This window comes from Elaeis guineensis, chromosome 8, assembly GCF_000442705.2.
Source record: "Elaeis guineensis isolate ETL-2024a chromosome 8, EG11, whole genome shotgun sequence".
In the NCBI taxonomy this organism is placed as follows: domain Eukaryota; kingdom Viridiplantae; phylum Streptophyta; class Magnoliopsida; order Arecales; family Arecaceae; genus Elaeis; species Elaeis guineensis.
Genome location: NC_026000.2, coordinates 113,751,093 through 113,773,529, shown reverse-complemented (window position 1 = coordinate 113,773,529; position 22,437 = coordinate 113,751,093). Strand labels below are relative to the sequence as shown.

The 22,437-nt window shown below is 45.3% G+C and overlaps 1 protein-coding gene across 1 annotated transcript; it reads right to left on the bottom strand.

Moving 5' to 3' along the window:
- Positions 1 to 4,628: 4,628 nt before the first annotated feature.
- LOC105061439 (germin-like protein 9-3) lies at positions 4,629 to 5,545 on the bottom strand. Its single transcript, XM_010945480.4, has one exon. It carries the CDS (start codon positions 5,505 to 5,507, stop codon positions 4,878 to 4,880), a length of 630 nt encoding a protein of 209 aa, XP_010943782.2. The 5' UTR covers positions 5,508 to 5,545; the 3' UTR covers positions 4,629 to 4,877.
- Positions 5,546 to 22,437: the final 16,892 nt, after the last annotated feature.

Sequence of the window (22,437 nt, the reverse complement as noted above, 5' to 3'; positions counted from 1 at the left end):
GGTCAATCCAAATTTTTTTTCAGACTTCGGTTGAGCCCTTTTCGAGTCCGGTCTAAATCTGATTTGGTCAGTCCAATCAAATTTTCTCATCTCCACTTCTTTCTCCTTCCAATTTACTCTCTCAGCCGCTTGTCTCTTCTTTTCTTTCTAGCTTTTCTTTTCCAGCGAAATCTTACCCTAATTTTTGTGAAAAAATCTTCGCAAAAATGGTGATATGGAAGCTCTTCATTCTTGACTGCTGTCGCCTCCCCCTTAACCTCTCCAGAGTCCAGATCCGCCTCCACCTCTCTCATCATGTTGCCCCCTCCGTCGCGGCCCCCTCCACTGTCACCTCCGTCCTCAATCGTGCTATTAGCGTCAAGATGAAGCGCCTCGACGATTCGGACTTTCTCTTTCTCTCCTACGCATCCCCCACCTTGCTCTCACCAATCCAAGTTGGGAGAGGAAACTCGATTAGACTCTTAGGGGCGATTCGGAAGCTCTTCACCCTCGATTGTTGCCGCTGCCTCCTTCTTTACTCCAGATTCGCCTCCACCTCCTCCGTCGCCGCCCCCTCCACTGTCACCTCTATTCTTGCCGATGTCGTCAATTCCAAGATCAAGTGCCTCGACGATCTAGACAGTCTGGCCTCCCTTCTTTTGCTGCGCGTCCCCCCCACCTTGCTCTTGTGGACCTAGGGCCGGACAAGGGATTCAGATCGAGCTCTTGTGGGCTAGACTTTGGACTCGGGTCGGGTCGGATTAAAGATATACACGAGTTCTGTGCAAAAAATAAATGGACTCTATAATTAGGTCCAAGCTCAGTCTGAACTATTTCGGATCTAGCATGAAGCCCGATCCAAAATTGGGCCAGTCTGAGCCCAGTTCCAGCCCTAGCCTATTCGGTATTCCTTTTCACTAAGAGCTTGGTGTAACTAAAACACCTTAAACAAGTGGAGGTAGCAACAATGGTTTATCATACTGTCCTAGAATTTGCCTTGGGAAAAAATAGGGGAAGGTGTGGGTGGCGACAAGCCTACTGTTCAGAAAATACTATTGAGCCCTTCTGTTGCCTATCTCCTCCCTTCGGTGTTTAGTTCGTAATCGGAATAGATTAGAATTAGAATGGCTAAATTTTTCAAAGCATTTGATTCGTGATTGACATCGAAATCGGAATGAATTGGAATTGAAATGGCTAAATTTTTCAAAGCATTTGATTCATGACTGAAATTGAAATCGGAATGAAACTTTGAATCTTTAGGGGGGAGTGGATCATTTTCATTCCACTCTAGAATCATAATGAGATTTTTTTCAATCAAATAGTTGAAATGAAAGACAAACATTTTCAATTTCAAATTCCAACTCCCCTCAACCAAATATCTCCTCAATCTTTTATGCCATGGCACATGATTCTCCTTTGAACCTCTGTGGTCTCCATCCTTGTCACTAGGATGGTTGATCTTTTCTTCGATACCAATGGTAGTGGGCAATGACCATTGCTTTGGCTGAGTGTGAGAATCATGGAGGTATGTATTTAGTTTCGCGTAGACTTTGCACCGGGTAGATCTTGGGCCAAAAAATTTAAATCACATCTTCCACCTAATCTTTTCAGGTGGGTTCCTGCGAATTATACCAGTTGTATGGTATTGGGTAATCTCCGATCACCACTCGTTGGTATGGTACGGATAGATGGGGGTGGGAAGGGAGATGGAAGGAAAGAATGAGGATTATTTGGGAGATGAGACGAAAGAACAGATTCTTTGGGATCCTTCTGCTTAGACTCTCCAGTGTCCTCACGAAGGGTTGCCAGTTTTTCGAGTCTTATGGCTGGGACAATTCAAATATTGAGAGGTTTTAGGGTGATGGTTGTTCCTTTGAATTGCAGTTTTAACCACTTTCAGTATATAACTATGTTTAGTGGATGGCTCCAAGAGAGAGTCGATGGTGAGAGGAGCACAATGGGGAAGATGCAATGACCATGTTAACGAGGCTGTAGTAAAGATGAGGTACAGTGGAAGCAGCATTGCAAGTTTTGTTTTCCGGTCATATATTTTGGACACATGTTCAGATATAGAAAGGGTGAAGGTGGTGCAATATATTACAAATTGAGCCGCTTTTGGGATACAAATTGCTGTGATGTGTGGATGGCAATGAGGGATAGATGGTGGTGGGAGGAGAAACAGATGGGAGGAGGTGCAATAGCCATGCTAATGAGGTTAGAGGAGAAAAGATGCAGGTGTATTGGTAGGAGGTGGGGGCAATGATGCAACAGGTTGTGGCGGTTGAGTAGGTATTTGATAACAAGAGCAGTCCAGTTTCCCCAACCAACTGAACCATCCAGCAAATACTAATTTACAACTGGAGTATTCCAAGCAAGTTCCTGCAGAAGGCAAAATTCTGACAATCTCCTGCAGTTAGTTTTCACAAATGTAATGTAGATGCTGTGACATCAACTACTACTACTAGTGTTGGATTGATTGTAAGAGATTACAAAGGATATCATTTACCAAGCAAACCTATACCAATATTACCATGTTCATCCAAGAAAACAGAAGCACCAATGACTTTTAGTAATTAGAAGCAATTAGAGCTTCCTATGAATATTTAGATGGTGATGCAAATAATATTTGCAAGCTATTAGTGGATGAATCTCTCGTGTTGGGCACATCCATCACATATTCTCAGACTCCAGAAGCCCCTTGGCAAATCAAGGCCATCCATACCCTTGGATCTACTAATCAGTGTGGAGTACTCTTGCGAAATAAGCTACAACTATCTCAAGTACTTCAGTTTGCTATAGCCAATGAATTTCTGCTTGTATTGCAAATCTTTATATTGGTGAATTGGCAAAATTAACCAATTGAAAAATTGAATGAAATCTGGTCAATAGTGGCCTTTTTACCAAAAAAAATATGATATCAAATAATGTGTAAAATATTGTATAAAAATTTTGATCATGTAAAATGAATTATACATTATTGGTGAACGAATGGGAACTCTAGGGTGTGTCTCCATATCCGAGTTCCACTTCTTCCCTTTTCATACACCAAACAAGCTAAATAACATGCCCTATATGGATGCTGGTTATCTGCTAGTTAGGGACGGTTAGCATTTTAGCCATACATATGAGAATCCAAAATGCTAGGATAAGTTTAATTAGTCAGCATCCCAAAAAGTAGGTTAACCTGGTTAACATTTATTTCATATGAGAGAGTATGACATAAACTTTCCACTACTTATCTCACAAATCCTGAGAGTGTCAACAAAATATTGGATAACTTTAATGACTAGCAAGTTAATTCAGTAGTGGTTACCAATAGTTAAATTTATCTTTCTCTGGTAAGCAATTTGATGTCCAAATGCAGCCTAAATATGATAAATGCCTAACTTAAAGTTGGATGAAGCGTTGCTATGCAGGCTACTCAAAACTACTTTTATATGCCACATGGTAAATGGGGTTTAAAGCGAAAAAATAAGATTGGTGGACACATGGAGAACTACAAGGAGCATTAAGTAACATTACGATGCTGAAACTTTAGAACGAACAACTTTTTGAATGACTGGTCAAAGACCTTATTTTTTGAAAGAATTATTTTGAGAAAACATAAGCAATTATTTTGAAAGAATTTTTTGAAAGAATTATTTTGAAAGAATTATTTTTTAAACATAAGCAATTTATTTGTTTTATGAAATATTTTATTATAAAATGATCTGTTTGAAATTTTTTTGAGGGAAGAATTGTTCCATGAAACATCTCTCTGCCTAGCAAATGGAGGCGCTAGTTGGAGACTTGTATGGTCCATACTAAATATTTGAAGCAATGCCATGCTCCTATGGTATCCGCTCAATTACTTGTACAACATAGCAGCAAGAGATCGGTACAATTCATGAGGGCTTGAGCATGGGATCCACACAATTGTGCAGCATAAATTGGTTCTCCCCCCACTAGAGGATTGCAACAAGGGATTTTATAATGCGCCAACCAATTGAACAAAACCTAAATCAGATCCCTACTTAATTAAATTACCTTTTCTTATCATACTAACCTACCTGAGTCGTAGTGTGAATTTAGCAGTTGTTTTGTTATATATATTATAGTTTTGATGTAGCTAGTTGCCTTTAAATTGCTGGGGAATATGTTACATGCAACACCGTTGGCAATGCTAGATACTGCAATCTTTGTTCGGTTTCGATTAGACTTACACTCAATGCTTTGCTAGATCGCCATGATGTTTAGCCTGCATATAATTAGCATTTTATGTTTTGTCCCTCTATGCATGATGTTTCAGGTGCAATTATGTCTGTTTTTTTGTATACAGTTAGATCTGTTTTATACATTGTTATATATAAATGTCTATTATATAGGCTGGAAATAAATGTCAAATGACCATCCCGATTTAAGCACATTAATAAAAATTTCAATTATCCGGGATTAAATGTAAAATCATGGTCAATTCAGGAAGTCTTGGCTCTGCTCATCACAGTAAAATCTTTAATAAATATTATTCATTAATAATAACCTACTTAGGAGAAATATATTAGTCTTGAGGTGATTGTAACCTGGAGCAGCAGCATGATGGCGCTGGCTAGCTCGGTTGTATCCAAACTTCATCCAGATGGTTGATTTCTGACTGATGATTTCCCTTCACATGCAAGAATTTCGGTTCCCACTGATGGATCTCTAGAAAAATAGATCAGAAGCTTGCATGGCTTTCTGCCATGTAGAAAAATAACAGGGTAATTGGACATAAATAACAATGGTCAGCCAACAGGATTCTTAGAAAGAGAACTCAAACAAGAATATTGGAGGCAAGAAACAGGAAGCAAATCCCTGAGTACAGCCTTCAAATATTGTAACGTAGGTAGTATTCATTGTACGTCAAATATCTGCTTCGAGCTTTAGGCTTTCTGTGCAAACCCAGCCTTGATCTTCTGCACCGTGGCTACATCAGTCTTGAAGGATTTTGCGAGGATCTCGTCATCGATGCCAGTGGCAAACAAACTCACAGGGACTGATACAGTCCCGGCACTGGCACTGCCGAAGGCGGAGATGGCGATTGCCTGGCCTTTTCCACTGTTATATTGGTAGTGCACCAGTCCCTTGGGGAACACAAATATGTCCCCAGGCTGAAGAGTCTGAACGTAGAGCTTGTTAGCGGTGTCGACGAAGCCAACGTCGAGATAGCCGCCGGCGAGGAACAAGAGCTCAGAAGCACGAGGATGGGTGTGAGGGGGGTTGACGGCGCCCGGAGGATAAAGGAGGACGGCGTAGGATACGCTCTGCCCATTGAGGGCTGGGAACTCGGCCATGGATGCTTTGAGCACTACAAAGTTCTTAACCTCATCGCTATTTAGTAGAGTCCGCATGCCGGTGAAGGTGAAGAAGCTCCCATCGATTAGGTTCGAGGTGAGGTTTTGTGGGAGGATGAAGTCTGAGGTGATGTCAGGGTCGCTGCCCCGAGCAACAAGTGGGACTGCAATGGAGAGTAGAAGGAAGAAGAAGGCATGGCTGAGGGTGTTAGCGGCCATTGTTGATAACAGCTTGCTTTGGTTTTAATGGCCAGAAGAGGTTGTGAACAAAGTGTTGTGGGTATCCCAGAGGAGGCCGTGGATTTATAGAGAGAGTTGTATGGCCGGCCAAGGGTTGTTTGGAGTTCACAAGAATGGCTTGTGTTTTTTTATTCTCACATAGAAGCAGTGGTTCCATTTGAACTGATGAAATGAGGAAAGGGGCTATGTGATAACAGCTAAAGCTTAGGTGTCAGGAGGCATCTTCTCCTCTTTGATGCCTATGTTGTATTGTATAAAACTAGGGAAGAAAATCTCATGCAATTTGAATAGGAAGAACTGAATTTCCAAGTCGAATCAGGAACCGACACCTGAGAAGTACAAATTGCTAAACAAGCAGCCTGCATTTTGATTTTTAAGAGCATCCCCTGGCCTATTATGGAGTTTGTTTCTAGTGAAATTAAATTTTGGTTAGGCATAGAGCGTCACGCTCCAAAATCAGCACTAGCAATGCAACCGGGGGATATTGTTCTTGATAACACGAAATCTAATAATCATAATTAGTTAAAATTTATCATAAATAAAATATGATAAGTGATTCAACTCCATCATTCATCAAGTAATTAAATCAAAATTGATCCAGAGTATCTAAATCCAAAATTATATGTCAAATCCATATCTCAAAATTTATAAATAATTAACTACAAGTCCATAATCATCCAATAAATTAAGATTCAGCTGCAAAATCTCCAAACTTGCTAGCACAGATTCTCAAGTCTAGATCATCTTTTATTCCTATCCTTATATATTCATCTGGATAAAAAAAGAAAAAAGATATGAGCAGTACCAACTCAGTAAATAAGCCTTATATTATCTTACTGGATCAAACATAAATTTATACTTGTATCAATAAATCATTTAAAAAAAATTATTATCATTAGAAAATAAAATTTTTATATTATTATCATTAAAAAATAAAATTTTCATAATAATAATATATCATAAATCAATGATGCTCTTACATATGCATAAATTATACATTATGTAATTTATATAAACATAGTTTTCAATACATAACATAAACAAATTTATAAATCATATTAACTGTTGGTGCAAAAATCTGCTTGCGCCAGAGAAGCTGGAGTCGGGGAAGCCGCGGTCGCCGCCGGGACCTGCAAAAGAAGTCTAAACCGAAGGTGGGGTTGCTCCGGCAAGACCCTCCGACGCTCAAGTCAGTTCTCTGCCTCAACAAGAATGGAGTGCTCGAACGGAGAATTTAGCAGAGTTTTGAGATAAGAAATGAGCTTAGAGAATAACGTATCTGGATCCCCCTTTTTATAGGCGGAGGAGGTAACGGATTGATGGCGACGTTTGTAACCGTCTGGTCGTGGGCCGCCCATAGTCAGGGGAAATTTATTGCGAAGGGTAGTGGAGCGGAATCGTGGCTATCACCGTAGCTCGCCACGTGGAATCAGTTACGGGGAGTGGAGCAGCGTCCGTTGTCGTGACTTGCCAGCGGATGGGAGAATCGCCCGGTATCCGTCGCAGGAGGTGGAGCAGGTTCGTGGCCGTTATTGTGGCCTGCCAGGGGATAGTGGAGCTATGCGGAATCCGCCACAGGAAGTGGAGCAGAGCTGCGATGGTTACTGCGGCCTGTCAGGGAGTGATGGAGCTGCGCGGAATCCGCCATAGGAAGTGGAGCAGGATCGTGGCCGTTATGGTGGCCTGCCAGGGGGTGCAGATCCATCGGCTGAAGTTCGACAGCGGTCGGAGTCCGGCCCTCGTAGGAGTCTGGACTAAATTTGTTTGCAGCCGTTGGAGCCGAGGACGAAGCCCAACTCCCGCAGGAGTCCGGGCGTGGTCTTCCTACAATTAAAGTTAAAGGCGAAGTCCGGCTCCCGTAGGAGTCCGGACAGGGCTTACCAGCAGTCGTTGTTGAGGACGGAGCCCAGCCCCCGTAGGAGTCCGGGCGGAGTTGTCCTGTAGTCGATGTCGGTGACGGAGCCCGGCTCCCGTAGGAGTCTGGGCGGAGTTTGCTTGCGGCTGAAGCTGTTGGAGTTCTTGGTGACGGAGCCCGGCTCCCGTAGGAGTCCGGGCAGAGTTATCCTGTAGTCAATGTCGGTGACGGAGCCCAGCTCCCGTAGGAGTCCGGGCAGAGTTTTCCTGCAGTCAAGGTTAAAGGTGAAGTCCGGCTCCCGTAGGAGTCCGAGCGGGGCTTAGCAGCAGTTGACGTTGAGGACGGAGCCCGACTCCCGTAGGAGTTCGGGCGGAGCTGTCTTGTAGTCGATGTCGGCGGCGGAGCCCGGCTCTCGTAGGAGCCCGGGCGGAGTTGTCTTGTAGTCGATGTCGGCGGTGGAGCCCGGCTCTCGTAGGAGCCCGGGCGGAGTCTTCTTGCGGCTGAAGTTGTTGGAGTTCTCGGTGAAGGAGCCCGGCTCCCGTAGGAGCCCGGGTGAAGTTGTTCTTTAGTCGATGCCACTGAGGACTTCGGCCGTGGGTATTTTATACCCAACACCAGTCTCCCTACTTCCGAGTTTGAATTTCAAACGAAGGAAGTACACAGAGAGAGAGATGGGCACATCCGAAACCGTCCCTTCGAATTCTGCGCACTGCCGCCTCTGGATATTTTGGCATTGAATGTGCGCGTGCCGGAGTCTTTTCGAATTGGAGCAGTACGAGGGGACGCTTCGAAATTCCCGCAGGTACACTGGCCTAGGTACGACGCAATTATGATCTTGCCAACCGTCAGCCGCTTTCAGCCGTCTGCCAGGGGGAGTGGGACACGTGTCGGATGCGGACTGGCCTGGGGGATTCACGATCATTATGGCGTCGGATCCCAGGATCTATTTAAACCCGTCCTCCCTCCTTTAGGCGTCCTACCCCATTCTTGAGTTTTCGCCGGTGTCTGTCTTCTCTTCGAGAGCCCTGCTTTAGTGAGCGTCTTCTCGAGCCGTAGGCGCCTCCCGTTTTTCGTCCCCCAGGTCCCTCAGAGTAATATAGGTTAGTGCCAACCTTCCTCTCACCGTCTAGGGGCTTCTCTTCTCATCATTACTTTTGTGCGTCCCTCCGAGTTAGCCTTCGGCCTCTCGTTCCCCTTTCAGTCCGTCTTTTTAGGGTCCTTTAGATCCTCCCTTCGAAACTACTCAAAATGTCCTCTGGCTCTTCTGCTCCTGGCAGTTCCGAGAGTTCTTCTGCTTCAAACCTCCAGGTCCCTGTCTCTGTGGACGAACCCGCGTCCGGGGCTGGGCCTCGCCCGATTTTTGCACCGGGCGTTATTCCATGTTCGTCGACTTCGGAGGAACTCCTTCTGATAAGGGTTCAGTATGGGGTTCCTCCGGAGTACGATCTGGAGCTACCTGGCCCCTCTGACCGGGCCAGCACTCCTCCTCCCGGTCGCTTTTGTTTGTATCAGGAAGCGTTCCGTGCCGGACTCCGGCTTCCACTTCCTGCCTTTGTCGCTGCCTTCTTCCGCTTCTTGGACATCTCTCTCGCTTCCGTGGCCCCAAATTCCTTTAGGTTTTTGATAGGGTTTCTCTCCCTCTGCCACATAGTCGAGGTTCAGCCGTCCCTCTCCTTGTTTAGAAATTTTTATACCTTCAAACGCCATCCTTCGGCGAAGGACTGGTGGTACTTCTCCCCCTAGTTTGGTAAGAAGGGGTTGCTGAAGGGCGCCCCTTCTTCGATTCACAATTGGAAGGAGAAATACCTCTTCGTCCACTGCCCGACCCTGGAACTGGGCCTGCCCCCTTGGGGTTCTCTGAGGGATTCTGTCCGTCGGGCTCCCAGCCTAGGGGAGGACGACCTCCAGGCCGCCCAGAAGCTTCTAACTTATCCCGCTCCTTCCCTTCCTAATCTTCTGAGGGAGCAGCTTCTTTTCAACATCGGCCTGAGCCCTCAGGATCCAGCGAGTATTCATCTTATCTTTTCTTTTCTTGCCTTCCTCTTCTTCTTCTCTTTACCTCTTTTTCCTTCCCACTCTCTTCTTTTTCTTTCTTTCTTCTCTTTTTTTTTTTTTTTTTTGACTCTTGATTGATCGGTGTTGCTTCTTTTTTCTTTTTTTCTTCTTTCTTCTCCTTTTTTCTTTTCTCATACACATTTTTTTTTTTTTTTTTAGCAATGGACGCCGAAGCAACGCGGATGCTCGCCAGGGGCATGAGAGCTCAGAAGAGAAAGGGCGCGGCGGCCTCCGGATCGACGAAGAGGGCCAGGGCGGAGGAGACGAGCTTGGCTGCGCCCGTCCAGACGGTCCCGGCCATCGACATTCCTTCGGATGCCGAGCCAGTGGCTCCCCGGGCCTCCTCGAGGAGCCCGCCGATCGGGGCCCCCGCTCCGGGGGTTCGCCCCACGGAGGCGCCCGCTGCGGGGAGGAGGAGGAAATCGGTGGCTCGCAGGGCGAGTAGCCACCGAGCTGCTGTAGACGAGTCCGTCTGCTCTGAGGAGGGATCGGAGAATCCCTTCAACGATAGGGACTTGATCAGGCGGTTGATCGACGGCTGCATCCTGTCCGACGTCGTGGGGAGGATCGACCGCGCCGATCCTGAGCAGCGGGCTTGGGACTCTTTGGGGTCCTTCCTCGAGGTAAACGGATCTTTATTTAAACGGTCACTCGGCCTCTGTCGTAATTCTCTATCCGTCCTTGCAGATTGGGCACCAGCTCTTTGCCTATATCGAGGCGGTGAGCCGCATGAGGAGGGACATCCTCCAGGCGGAGGAACGCTGCCAAGCCGAGGTTGCCCGCCTTCAAGCGAAGTCGGCTGAAGTAGCCACCCTCCAGGAGGCCTTGGAAAGAGAGAAGCGGGCCCGGGAGGAGGAGAGGCAGATCTTGGAGGAGTCGGAGAGGAAGGCGGAGGCCGAGGTCGCCCATTTGGTCGAGCAAACTCCGGTCCTAGTCTCGGAGGCCAGGGCCCTTGCGGTGGAGAAATTCAAGACCTCCGCGGAGATGAGGAACCTGAATGTCCAGTTCGGCCAGGAGGCGTTCACCAAGGGGTTTGAGCTCTGCCAAGAGAAGGTGGCCAGCAAATTCCCCGAGCTCGACCTCGGCTTCCTCGAGGAGTCTGAAGATGAGGCCGGCCCCTCGTCCGCCGCCACCGCGGTTGCAGCCCTCGCACCGAGTTCTCCACCTCCCGCCCCTGAGGTCTGAGACCTCAGATCTTGTGCCCTTATTTCGTCGCAATTTTTCCTTTCTGTTTGTCTTCAAAATTATTCAATCAATAAAGTCGAATTTCTTGTTGTGGATGGCTTCTCCCGCCCCTTCCTCCTTCTTTCTGCCTTTCTCCTTGCAATGAGTCGTTCTTTGACGCTTCTACCTTCCGATGGTAGTGTCTTGCAGAAGCACTCCCCTTGCCCCTGGGGGTCCCGCTGAAATCGATGATCCAGCGGTTAAAAAAGGAGGTCCTTCACCTGATGAAGAAGTTGAAGAAGTCGGAAGGCGAGCTCCGCAAATCGAGAGAAGGCCATTCTGAAGCCGCCGCTGAGGCCGCCCACTTTCGGAGTCTCCATGTGAAGGCAATTATGGATTACAGCCGGAGGAAAGCGAACTTCGCAAAGGAACTCGAGGAATGCAAGAAAAGCACTAGCGACCGAATTTGGGCTCAAGAAGCCAGAATCAGCGTCCTGAAGGTGGAACTGTCAGCTGCGAAGAGGAAGATCGGCCAGCTGGAAGGAAATTCGTCCCGGCTCTTGGCCCGGGTCGATGATGAACAGAGATGGTCACAGAAGGTCTCCGACCTTCAGAAGCAGCTTCAAGACGCCGAGATGAGCCACGACGTACAGCGGGCTAGCTGGCGCAGGCAGGTGGAAGAGTATAAAGGGAGATTCCGAACGGCGGCCGACGAAGTCGTTCGTCTTCAGAGGCAGCTGGCTAACAGGGCGCAGCTTACTTCCGCCCAAGATTCTGAAGAGCTTCAAGCCCTGAGAGGCACTGTTGAGGGGATCTCTGTCTCCCTCGGGGAGAAGACAGCCGAGCTGCAACAAGTGAAGATCCAACTGGCACTTGAGCGGCGGGCCGTCGCAGACGCGGAGGCGGAGTCCAAAGTTTTGAGGAAGAGGCGTCGAGAGGCAGAGGCCGAGAGCCAGCGACTCCGTCGGACGGTCCAGGATGCGCTGTAGAAGAGGGAAGAGCTAGAAGGAGAAATAGAGAATTTAAGGCAGTCCTGGTTGAGGGATGGAGTAGATAACTCTAGGTCGGAGGGAGCAGGGTCTCCTTAGAGCTCTTTTGTCTTTATGTCTTATCATGTAGTTACTTCTTTTTTGTCATTTTGTCCTTCTTTCCTTGGCCGTTCTGGCCCTGTAGTGTGTATATCGAAAATGGAAAAAAGAGCGTTTCGTGTTACCTCGTCCACGCGTTGCACTGATATTGTTGTCTGCTGAACCTTTCTTATCGTTTGACTTGTTTGATGTAGACATCGTCGGGGGGGGGGCTTTTTCCCTTCATCCGATCTTGTTAGGCGGTCGGGTTTCGCCACCATTAACCCCCGCTGCAGAAGTCGTGGATGGAGCCCGGCTCCCGTAGGAGTCCGGGCGAAGTCTTCCTTGTAGGCGGAACTCGACTCTCGTAGGAGTCCGGGTGAAGTCTTCCTTGTAGGCGGAACCCGGCTCCCGTAGGAGTCCGGGTGAAGTCTTCCTTGTAGGCGGAACCCGGCTCCCGTAGGAGTCCGGACGAAGTCTTCCTTGTAGGCGAAACCCGGCTCCCGTAGGAGTCCGGGCGAAGTCTTCCTTGTAGGCGGAACCCGGCTCCCGTAGGAGTCCGGGCGAAGTCTTCCTTGTAGGCGGAACCCGGCTTCCGTAGGAGTCCGGGTGAAGTCTTCCTTGTTGGCGGAACCCGGCTCCCGTAGGAGTCCGGGCCTTCTATTTTGCTTGAGTTGGTGTGAGGTTCTCCTCTCGTTACCAGCCTGGTTGCGGGGGCGCGTTAGGGCGCTGCAAGGCCTCTCACCCCATCCGGTCTAAAAGAACCGGGCCTTCGACTTTGCTCATGTCAGGACGAGGTTCTCCTCCTGTTCCTGACATGGCTGTGGGGGCACATTTGGGCGCTGTAAGGCCTCTCCCCCCATCCGATCTAAAAGAACCGGGCCTTTGACTTTGCTCATGTCAGGACGAGGTTCTCCTCCTGTTCCTGACATGGCTGTGGGGGCGCATTAGGGCGTTGTAAGGCCTCTCCCCCCATCCGGTCTAAAAGAACCGGGCCTTTGACTTTGCTCATGTCAGGACGAGGTTCTCCTCCTGTTCCTGACATGATTGTGGGGGCGCATTAGGGCGTTGTAAGGCCTCTCCCCCCATCCGGTCTAAAAGAATCGGGCCTTTGACTTTGCTCATGTCACGATGAGGTTCTCCTCCTGTTCCTGACATGGCTGTATTTTTGGAGGGATCATATCCAGTCATAATACATCCACGCCAGGTGGGAAGGGCACGTTAGGTAGAAAGAAAAGTAGATTCAAGGTGAAATCGTAAGTGATACATTTACAGTTTTTCCGCTCCTCCTTGAGGCCCTCCGGTGATGGAGTCGATGGTCCCGATGGGAGGCCGGTCCCCGGGTTGCTCCTCCCTTCTCTGCGGTTCAGGCTGTGGGAGGGCTCTTGGCCGGTCTCCTCTACCCTCAGGCCTACGGTGGATGAATCTGTCGAGTCGACCTCACCGAATGAGCTCCTCGATCTCGTCCTGGAGCTGGATGCATTCTTCGGTGTCGTGGCCGTGGTCGCGGTGGTAGAGGCAGAACTTGTTGGGGTTGCGCTTCCCGGGATGTGTGCGCATCCTCTCCGGCCTAGGGAGCTGCTCCCTGACCTCCATTAATACCTGGGCCTTCGAGGCGTTGAGGGGGGTGTAGTTGCGAAATCTCCCTGGTGGGGAGCCCCGCCGAACCCCGCGGTCCGGGCTTCTCTGCCTGCGTGCCCGGGGTGGAGTATGGGCGCGCTTATGTCCAGGAGGGGATCGGAAACGCGGTCGGGCTTCCTTTGGCCTTTTCTCAACTGCGGGCTTACTCGAATCTCCCGCTTGACGCTCCCTTGCTGTCTCTTCGTCCTTCATTTTGAAGGCTTCTTCCGCTCGGGCGTATCCTTCAGCCCGAGCCAGTAAATCGGTAAAATCCCTGGGGTACTTCTTCTCCAGGGAGTACAAAAGATCATTCTTCTGAAGGCCACCTTTCAGGGCGGCCATGGCAACCGATTGGTCCAAGTTCCGGACCTCCAACGCCGCGATGTTAAAGCGGTTGACGTAGGCCCGTATGGACTCCCCTTCCCTCTGCTTGATGTTGATGAGGGACTCCGAACACTTCCGGGGACGCCGGCTGCTGACAAAATGGGCCACAAATTGGTGGCTCATTTGATCGAAGGAAAAGATGGTACCCGGCTTCAAAGCCGAGTACCAGTTCCTCGCTGCCCCCTTCAAAGTAGACGGGAAAGCCCGGCATAAGATGGCGTCAGGAGCGCCGTGAAGCAGCATCATCGTCCGGAAGGCCTCCAGATGATCAACCGGATCCGAAGTCCCGTCGTAGCTTTCGAACTGGGGAAGCTTGAAGTTTGGCGGGATCGGTTCCTGCATGATCATTTGGGAGAAGGGAGGGTCAGTGCAAATATCCTCACCGTAAGCGGGGGGCGTGTGGCGGAGTTCTTCAATCCGTCGGTTCATCTCCTGGAGCCTCCGGTCCAGGAAATCCTCTCGACTTCGAGTCTCGAGGGTCCTTTGGCAGAACGGGGGCAGGGATCTTCCAGGGGTGGAGTCGTGATCCGATTGAGGGCTCTCTACCCTCGGATTTGTTTTCTCGGGAAGGACGGGGCGGCTGGCCCAGGTGGCCCGCCCCGCCGTCGGGTTCTGACATTCCGGAGATGCCCCTTCCGGATGCGCCGATGCCTGCGGTTGCTGCTGCTGCATTGCTTGTACAGCTTCGACGAGGCCTCTGACCTGTTGTGCCAGCAAGTCGAATTGCTCCGCGCCGACCGCTGCCGTCGGAGGAGGAGGAGGCTGGGAAACAGGAGGGGAGGCCGGAGCCTGAGATCTGGCCGCGGAGGCCGTGGACCGTCGTGTGGATGCCTTGCGCGGAGGCATCGAGCGTGGATCTCACAGGGGAAAATTAGGAGTGGGTGTCGGAGAGACGATCGGAGGTGGCTCCGTTGAACACTCCTTTAAGAACAAGGGTACGGTGAAGGTTCAGCCCTTCCTCTAGCGCCAATCCTGTTGGTGCAAAAATCTGCTTGCGTCAGAGAAGCTGGAGTCGGGGAAGCCGCGGTTGCCGTCGGGACCTGCAAAGGAAGTCTAAACCGGAGGTGGGGTTGCTCCGGCAAGACCCTCCGACGCTCAAGTCAGTTCTCTGCCTCAACAAGAATGGAGTGCTCGAACGGAGAATTTAGCAGAGTTTTGAGATAAGAAATGAGCTTAGAGAATAACGTATCTGGATCCCCCTTTTTATAGGCGGAGGAGGTAACGGATTGATGGCGACGTTTGTAACCGTCTGGTCGTGGGCCGCCCATAGTCAGGGAGAATTTATTGCGAAGGGTAGTGGAGCGGAATCGTGGCTATCACCGTAGCTCACCACGTGGAATCAGTTGCGAGGAGTGGAGCAGCGTCCGTTGTCGTGACTTGCCAGCGGATGGGAGAATCACCCAGTATCCGTCGCAGGAGGTGGAGCAGGTTCGTGGCCGTTATTGTGGCCTGCCAGGGGATAGTGGAGCTGTGCGGAATCCACCACAGGAAGTGGAGCAGAGCTGCGATGGTTACTGCGGCCTGTCAGGGAGTGATGGAGCTGCGCGGAATCCACCACAGGAAGTGGAGCAGGATCGTGGCCGTTATGGTGGCCTGCCAGGGGGTGCAGATCCATCGGCTGAAGTTCGGCAGCAGTCGGAGTCCGGCCCCCGTAGGAGTCCGGACTAAATTTGTCTGCAGCCGTTGGAGCCGAGGACGAAGCCCGGCTCCCGCAGGAGTCCGGGCGTGGTCTTCCTGCAATTAAAGTTAAAGGCGAAGTCCGGCTCCTGTAGGAGTCCGAACGGGGCTTACCAGCAGTCGTTGTTGAGGACGGAGCCCGGCCCCCATAGGAGTCCGGGCGGAGTTGTCCTGTAGTCGATGTCGGTGATGGAGCCCGACTCCCGTAGGAGTCCGGGCGGAGTTTGCTTGCGGCTGAAGCTGTTGGAGTTCTTAGTGACGGAGCCCGGCTCCCGTAGGAGTCCGGGCGGAGTTATCCTGTAGTCGATGTCGGTGACGGAGCCTGGCTCCCGTAGGAGTCCGGGCGGAGTTTTCCTGCAGTCAAGGTTAAAGGTGAAGTCCGGCTCCCGTAGGAGTCCGGGCGGGGCTTACCAGCAGTTGACGTTGAGGACGGAGCCCGGCTCCCGTAGGAGTCCGGGCGGAGCTGTCTTGTAGTCGATGTCGGCGGCGGAGCCCGGCTCTCGTAGGAGCCCGGGCGGAGTTGTCTTGTAGTCGATGTCGGCGACGGAGCCCGACTCTCGTAGGAGCCCGGGCGGAGTCTTCTTGCGGCTGAAGTTGTTGGAGTTCTCGGTGAAGGAGCCCGGCTCCCGTAGGAGCCCGGGCGAAGTTGTTCTTTAGTCGATGCCACTGAGGACTTCGGCCATGGGTATTTTATACCCAACATTAACTTTATTGATAAAATCATAAATCATTTATCATTTTGTCATATTATAATTCTTAATAATTTTTTTAGATAAAATATTAAAGTCACTTTATACCCGTGACAAGACCATAATCATCAAAATATCAATTATTATTATCTGTTGACAAGATTGTACATCCACTATTATTACCTGTTGGTAGGATCATATACCAACTATGTACTATTACCTATTGGTAGAGTCGTATGCCAACTATTATTATCCACCGACAGAGTCATACATAGATATTTGAGAGCCTTTTAATATATTTCTTAAAATAAGCATCTTAAATTATATTTTATTAAATCATATTTTCTTAAATCATACATAAATATGATGCTATATAATTTTATAGAGCTCATGGTCTATAAATAATTTTTAATAATAGAATAATTATGAAATCATTCTTTTTATGACAAAAAATAAATTTCATAAAAATAGAGTTCATATTTCATAAATAAGTTATTCATATTAAAATATTCATAGAATCATCATTTTATGATAAATCATCAGTTTAATCATATATATGCTCGATCTTTATTTTATGAAAATATAGAATAGTTTTTTTTATGATAAAATAATCGATAATTCAAAAGAAGTAAGGAATGTGAGGGTTACTTATCTCTTCCATCCTAGCCCTTCAAACTTTGTTAGATGAATTTATTGAACCTATTTAATATAATTAATTTTTATTCCATAAATTTGATCATAAGGAAAGAAGATTATAGGTTGGATGGTCGGTCCAACTGACTGTCTGGGCACTAGAGCAATTCAGGGCCTTCTAGCCAAAGGTCAAATTTAAACAACTCGATCAAAAAATCTTAAAGTATAGATTGGATTAATGCCAAGATCAATCAACAGAATTTATCAATAGTAAATTTCAAAGATACTCAACATGGTCAGGATAGAGTTGATATACTGCATAGACATCAAAGCAGTTCTGAATTTCTTTGAAAAGGTCATATCAAGTTTATACTTGGATCCATAGATCAGATAGAGAGAGAAAGAATAGAGAGGAGAGAGAAAGATAAGAGAGAGAACTCTTCTCTCTCTTTTTCTTTTTCTTTTTTTTTTCATTTTCTTCTTCTTTTATTTTTTTCTTCCTTTTCTTGGCCGAATAGAGGAGGAATAGGGGTGGTGGGTGGTGGCTCGAAGACCGACGATGGGCCATGGTAGTAGGTGGCCAACGGTGATGGGGTAGGAGACATCCGATGGTGAGGATCGATCGGCGAGAAAGTCATGAGAAAAGATCCAAAAATAGGGGATTTTCTTCAATGATCATTCATCAGCAGCCATAATTTGGGGAGGCCGAGGTACTCAGCCTAGGGTCCGACTTCAAGGGATGGCAATGCCGGCGGTCAAAAAAAAATAAAGAAAAACTCTAAAAAATAGGGTATTGGGCTTAGTGGGTTTTCCTACGAATCCGATGGCTAACGATCATACACAAAAGCATAGAAAGAAGGGGAAGAAGGAGAGGAAGAGGTCCAGGGCTTATCTTGGGCCCCGATGATGTCTTCGACCTCAATTTTCGATGGGCATAAGAATGGTCAATGGGAGAAAAGGGAGAGAACAACACTCGATGATTGTCGGTGTGGGGCCATAGGAGGATGTGGGGGCTTTCTATAGAGAGTCCTAGGGTCCTCTTTGCCCTAGGACTCTAGCTCTTCCCGAATTCAAACAAAGATCCAACATTTTTGTTCTATTTTTGTTTTTTATATTTTTGGCTGATTTAAGATTTATGCAACTGGACTTAATGGAACCAGGTTATCACATTCTATCCTCCTTAAAAGAGTTTCATTCTCAAAATTTAACATACCTTCACTCTTTTATAATTAAGGATACTTAGTCTTCAACTAGTACTCCTTTGCCTAACCTTATGAATCATAAATCTAAACTTAAATTCTTTCCATGATCAACCTATTACTCTAATACCATAAAATATCACATCTCAAAATCGGGACATAATATAGCCATGCTACCAAGGGGAGCTACCCTCGATAACATGAAGTCTAATAATCATAATTAGATAAATTCTATCACAAATAAAATATAATAAGAGATTGGTCTAGAGCATCTAAATCTAAAATTATATATCAAATCTATATTTCAAAATTCACAAATAGTTAACTACAAGTCCATAATCATCCAATAAATTATGATTCAGTTATAAAATCTTCAAGCTCATTAGCATAGATCCTCCAGCCTGGATCATCTTTCAGGATATGGGAAGAGTCACTTGAGGATTAATGATGCGACCTTATGTAAAAGCATCACAATTTCTAACCTTATTGATCTGGATAGAAAAAAAAATATGAGCTATACTAGCTCAGTAAGTAAACCTGATACTATCTTATCATATCAAGTATAAGTTTATACTTACATCAATAAATCATTTAAAGAAGATGATTATCATTAGAAGATAAAACTTTCATAATAATAGTATATCATGAATCAATGATGTTCTTACATATGCATAAATCATGTAATTTACATAAACATAGTTTCTAATATATAATATAAATAAGTTCATAAATTATGTTAATTTTATAGATAAAATCATAAATCATTTGTCATTTTATCATATCATAATTTTTAATAATTCTCTCAGATTAAATGCTATGATCATTTTATACTCGTGATAGGGCCACAATCATCAAAATATCAACTACTATTACCAGTTGGCAAGATTGTATACTAACTACTATTACCTATTGGCAGCGTCATGTACCAACTACTATTATTTATTTGTAGGGTCATATGCTAACTACTATTATCCACTGATAGGATTGTATGCCAAATACTATTACTCACTGACATAGTCGTATGCTAACTACTATTACCCATTGGTAAGATCATACATAGCTATCTGAAAATTTTTTATCATATTTTTAAAATAAATATTCTTAAATTATATTTTATAAAATCTTATTTTCTTAAATCATGCATAAACATGATGCTATATAATTTTGTAGAGCTCATAATCTATAAATAATTTTTAATAATAAAATAATTATGAAATCATTCTTCTTATGATAAAAAATAAATTTTATAAATATGAAGTTCATATTTCATAAACAAGTTATTTATATTAAAATATTCATAGGATCATTTTTTATGACAAATCATGAGTTTCATAATATATATGCTCGATTCTTATTTTATGAAAATATAAAATAAATTTTTTTATGATAAAATGATCGATAATTCAAAAAGAAGTAAGAAGTATCATGGTTACTTACCTCTTCCATCCTAGCTCTTTAAACTTCACTAGATAAATTTATTGAACCTATTTAACATATCAAAAACATAATTAATTCCTATTTGATAAATTCAATCATAAGGAAAGAAAACTGTAGATTCGATGGTCAGTCCAATAGGCTGTCTAGGCATCGAGGCAATTTAAGGTCTTCTAACTGAGGGTTAGATCTAAATGTCTTGATCAAAAAATCATGAAGTATGGATTGGATTAAAGTCAAGATCGATCAATAGGGTTTATCAATAATAAATTTTAAAAATACTCGATATGGCTGGGTGGGGTTAATATATTGTACAGACATCAAAGCGATTCTGAATTTTTTTGAAAAGATCATATCAAGTTCATACTCAGATCTATGGATCAGATAGAGAGAGAAAGAATAGAGAGGAGAGAGAGAGAAAAGAGATAGAAATCTCTTCTAGTCTTTCTCTTTCTTTTTCCTTTTCTTCTTCTTCTTTTCTTTTCTTCTTCCTTTTCATGGCTGAATAGGAGAGGAACAGGGGTGGTGCTGGTGGCTAGAAGACTAGCAGCAGGCCATGGCAGTAGGCGATCGATGGCGATGGGGCAGGGGATAGTCAGCAAGGAGGATCAGCAGACAAGAAAATCATCAGAAAAGGACCAAAAATAGGGGATTTGGGGTTTTTCTCGGATTTTCTTTGATGGTCGTTCACTGGCAACCATGATCTCACTATGGAGAGTCATGGGGAGGCAAAGATACTTAGCCTAGGGTCCAGCTTCAAGGGACGGCAACGTCGGGGGCCAAAAAAGCAAACAAAAACTCAAAAAAATAGGAAAAAAATAAGATATTGGGCTTAGTGAGTTTTTCAATGAATCCGGCAGTTGATGATCATGCACTAAAGCATGGGAAAAGGAAGAAGAAGGAGAACAAGAGGTTCAAGACTTACCTTGGGTTCTAGTGATGTCTCTGACCTCGATTTCTGATGGGCATAAGAACGGAAGGCCACGACTTTAATGGGAGAAAAGAGAGAGAATGAGGCTTGATGATCTCCAATATAGGGCTATAGGGGGACGTGGGGGCTGTATATAGAGAGCCTTAGGATCCTTTTTTTTCTAAGACTCTAGCTCTTCCTAGATTTTCTCTATTTTTATTTTTTATTTATTTTTTTGGCCACTTTAAGATTCATGCATTTGGTCTTAATTGAACTAGGCTATCACATTGAGCTTCTTTTCAGGTGAACTTTTGAATATACATATTGCGAATTTCTTCCTCTTCTTGTTCTTTGAGAATTAATACCAATGGAAGCTGGCCAAAAAATTGGAACCTAGATCTCTTGTATCAACACGAGGTTTATCAACTATATACCCTTACAATTATGCAATAATTTCAATACCACTTCCTAGTAATATAGCAAATTAGGAAAATATTCTATTGGTACTTCTAAGCACTATTTTAAAAACAATTGAATCTTTTTCTATGATATCTTGATTTTTTTTATCACATGAATCTCAAAACAACCTAAAAAGAAAAAAAAAAGAAAAAGGAAGGAAACAAAGAAGACTCTCGTTGGGAATCTTCTTCCACCCAAAATCATCGGAGAGAAAGTCGAATCCGGGAAGGATTCAGCCTCCCCTCCACCCTACAAAAATCTCCTCTCCTCTCCTCTAAGGCTGGCCATAACGAGCATCGGATCTCTCCTCTTATTTTTTTCGATTTTTTTCGTTGAAGCTGTGGATGCCCTTATCGTATTTGTCTCAAATCCTCATCGGAGATCTCACTGGAGCCCAAAGTAAGCCCAACCCCTATTCCTCTCTTTCTTCCTCTCCTTCCCATGCCATTGTGCACAGCCGCTGGTTGTTGGATTTGTCAAAAAATCTAAGAAAAGAAGAACCCTTATTTTTCTCTATTTTGAACGAGCATTCTCCCTCCCTTTTGCGGCTACCAGCACTGCCGCTCATAGTGCTGCACCCCTGGGTCATGATCCCCACCTCCCTAACTTCCTTCTTCGGTGGTTTAGCCATCGATGATCAGCCGATGATCGAAAAAATCAAAAAAATTGGGGCAAATTTCCTATTTTTTGAGATATGCCCGTGAATCCTACCATTCGGCCCTTGTCATCGGTCATCTCTCACTCCATCGCCATCAGCCGCTTGTTGCCATCATCCACCGTCGGTCTATCAGACAAGAACCCCACCACCTGTCCCTCCCTATTCGGCCGAAGAAAGAAAGAAACAAAGAAGAAAAGAAAAGAAAGAAAAAAAAAGAAAAAGAGAAAGAAAAGGATTTTCTCTCTCTCATCCCTCTCTCATTTTCTCTCTAAGATCTTTTTACTCTCTCTCTTTCTCTCTCTAACTGCATCACGGATCCTAAGATGAACGTGAGATGAAAATAAAATAACCTGTAATCGCTTCAAAATCCATGCAGTAGGTTGGATCCCAGCTCGGCCTTTATCCAAAATTTATAGCATCTGATCATAGTTAATTTATATTGAGTCACCTTGATATAATCTCTGATGATCTCGATCATGATTGTCTTTTCTGAAGGATACGAAGATTTTTTCTTCACTTTTTTTCTCTACTTTCTCTCTCATGACCGACTTTCTCTCTTTAAGAAGATCTATGAATCTTGTATCGAGTCATGCCTTCATCTTCTAAGGACTCATGTTGATTCCAATAAGATGACCCAAAGCTGCTTTGATATCCATGCTATATGTCAACCTCATTTGATCATATCAAGTATCTTTGAAACTCACTATTGATGAACTCTATTGATCGATCTTGATCTTGATCTAATCCATACTCTATGATTCTTTGATCAAAATTGTTAAATCTGACCCTCAGCTCAGAGATGCTAATTTGCCCTGATGTTTGGATGGTCCAACACGTCTAGTCAATAGTCTTCTTTTCTTATGATTTAATCTTATTATATTCATCGAATAAAAATTGATGATGATTTGATATTTTAAATAAGATTAGCTGATTCTTCTAATGAAGTCTGAAGATCTAAAATGAATGAGGTAAGTAGATCTTACGCTTCTTATTTATTTTAAAATAATCATATTTTTATACAAAAAATTATTATTGATGAAATTATATATTTCATAAAATAAGGATCAGCATATGTGATATGAAAAAGCATATTTTATTATGAGCA

What these genes read in the sequence shown, in the direction of transcription:
- LOC105061439 (XM_010945480.4), bottom strand. Translation starts at nt 5,507, where the DNA reads ATGGCCGCTAACACCCTCAGCCATGCCTTCTTCTTCCTTCTACTCTCC.